General features: G+C 67.4%; 1 protein-coding gene across 1 annotated transcript; it reads left to right on the top strand.

Moving 5' to 3' along the window:
* Positions 1-151: 151 nt before the first annotated feature.
* MNEG_16544 (hypothetical protein) lies at positions 152-1,138 on the top strand (the record flags this gene model as incomplete). The annotated part of the gene is made up of 1 exon (XM_014034986.1): positions 152-1,138. One exon carries the CDS (start codon positions 152-154, stop codon positions 1,136-1,138), a length of 987 nt encoding a protein of 328 aa, XP_013890440.1.
* Positions 1,139-2,130: the final 992 nt, after the last annotated feature.

A 2,130-nucleotide genomic window follows, 5' to 3' on the forward strand; every position in this document is an offset into this window, starting at 1 on the left:
GCCGGGGCTGGACGCGTGGCAGCAGGCGGAGCTGCGCCGCGGCGGCGGCGGCGGCAGCGCGCGGCGGCCGGGGTCGGCCGGGGGCGGCGGGCTGCCGCACATGGATAGTCTGATCTGCCCTTCGCTCCTCAGCGCGTTTGGGAGAGCGGGCATGCAGCAGCAGCAGCAGCAGCAGCAGCAGCAGCAGCAGCAGCAGCAGCAGCCGCAGCAGCAGCAGCAGGCGATGCTCGTCCCTTGCGCGGGCTGCGGCCAACCTATGACCCGCTGCTGCGGTTGCCGCACCGCCGGCGCCGCCGCCGAGGCGGCAGCTGGCGCGGGCGCGGCTGCAGGCTGCCGAGCTTCCATTTCAAAGCAGCCGCTGTTCTCTTCCAGGCCATTCGAAGTCAGCTTCGCCGCCAGCATCGCCGCCCCCGCGGCGGCCGGGCCGGAGGCGCCCGCCACCCGAGGCTCCCCGGAGCAGCCACAGCGGGCCGCGGCTGATGCTGCCGAGGAGGCGGGCTGTGGGGCTGTCCAGCAAGACAGCGGCTGTGCCTACCCTGTCACGCTTCAGAATGCGTCCGCGCCGCCGCCTGACCGGGGAGCAGCGGCTGCATTGCGCCCACCGTCCGCAGCCCTTCCGTCCGCAGCGCCGTCGCGGCTCGCGTCGTCGCAGCAACATGAGGGCGGCGGCGGCAGCGGCGGCGGCAGTGGGCTCAGCGGCGCGAGCAGCCGGTTCCAGTCGGGCCGGCTGCGATCTGAGGACATGACCAATCTGGCCTCGGCGGCTCGGAAGTTACCAGCTGCAGCAGCAAGTCAGCTGACTGCCGCGGGCTGCCCGGCGGATCCGGAATTTGAAGGGGCGGGCGGCGCCTTGAACCTCCAAGACCTGGCCAGCCGCCTGGAGCTGTCAATTCCGGGGGATAAGCAGGAGGCAGTGGCCGGCCAGCGGGGCGAGTGGGCGGCTGCGGCAGCGGCGGGCGGGGGCGCGAGCGGGCGCTCGAGGTACAGTCAGCAAGAGGTGGGGGGTGGGTACGAGCTGGACAGCAGCAGCGAGGGGGAGGGGGGCGAGGACGGCTTGGAGGGGCGCGGCCAAGAGGCAGATTCTGAATCGGACGAGGAGGCAGAGGAGGGCGAGCTCTACCCTAGGGTTTTCATCTGACCGCGTTTGGCAGTCTTTTGACTGGCTTTGACCGCCTTCGACCACCTTTGATTTCCCGCAAAATATCAGACCGCTGGGCGCGCTTGCCTCTGTTGGCAAGGGATGTTTCATGATTTCATTTGGCACATTGAAGGTCGACCTCCTGGTCTGGCCGGGCAATCCCTTTGATGGTGGCCTGTTTTGGTGTGATAGTGTCCTGGTTTGTAGCAAGTGAGCTCACCACTTGGCATCTGGTTTCATCAGGCAGGCTTCTGCACTGCCCATCATCGACGTGTTGTTTGAGGTGGGGATCCCACCGAGAGCTCAAGCGCTGCTTTCCGGCGCCATGCGTGGCCGCCCACATTGACCTCTTTGACCGTCAACACGCGCATTCGTGCAGCTCGCACACCGGCATCAATAAACGAGCAGGCCTGCAAGCGCGCGATCTATTTTCGCGTCCTTCTGCAGCTGAGCAGGAGGCGCTGCAACGCGGGCCCCCAGACACAGCAGGGAAGCTGCCGGTTGGGTCTCAAGATAGAGCAAAGGGAACCCTGCCTGGGCGGCGGCTGCTGGGGTGGGCCTGCATGCGCCTCTGCAGCTAAGGCAGCCGCTGGAGCCGTCTGCGGCGGCGCGTCCGCCACCTATTGCTGCCCTCAGCTGCGTTAGGAGTGGTGCCCCTGCAGCATCGGTCGCTCTAGCCCCTCCTTTGTCCCTGGTGCTGATCGGCCACACACTACTCCTGCGCATAGGAGACCCCTGCCAGCCCCTTCAACCCCCTCCAAACCCCCGCCGCCCCTTGTAACATCCAAATTCGGCCGCCGACTGAAAGGCACTGCAGTGCTTGTGGTTACAATACAACGCGCTGTTCCCTGGGGGCCCGCGCGCGGCGCCATCTGCGGGCCATGGGCGCGGCTGCCGCCATTGTGCGACAGGAACCGGCTGAGCAGTGTGGGCGGTGGTGTGTTGGTGATGGTACACGGCCGAATGCGCATGTGCAAATGCGCATGCGCGCC

Source organism: Monoraphidium neglectum, assembly GCF_000611645.1.
Source record: "Monoraphidium neglectum strain SAG 48.87 unplaced genomic scaffold scaffold06491, whole genome shotgun sequence".
NCBI classification, from domain to species: domain Eukaryota; kingdom Viridiplantae; phylum Chlorophyta; class Chlorophyceae; order Sphaeropleales; family Selenastraceae; genus Monoraphidium; species Monoraphidium neglectum.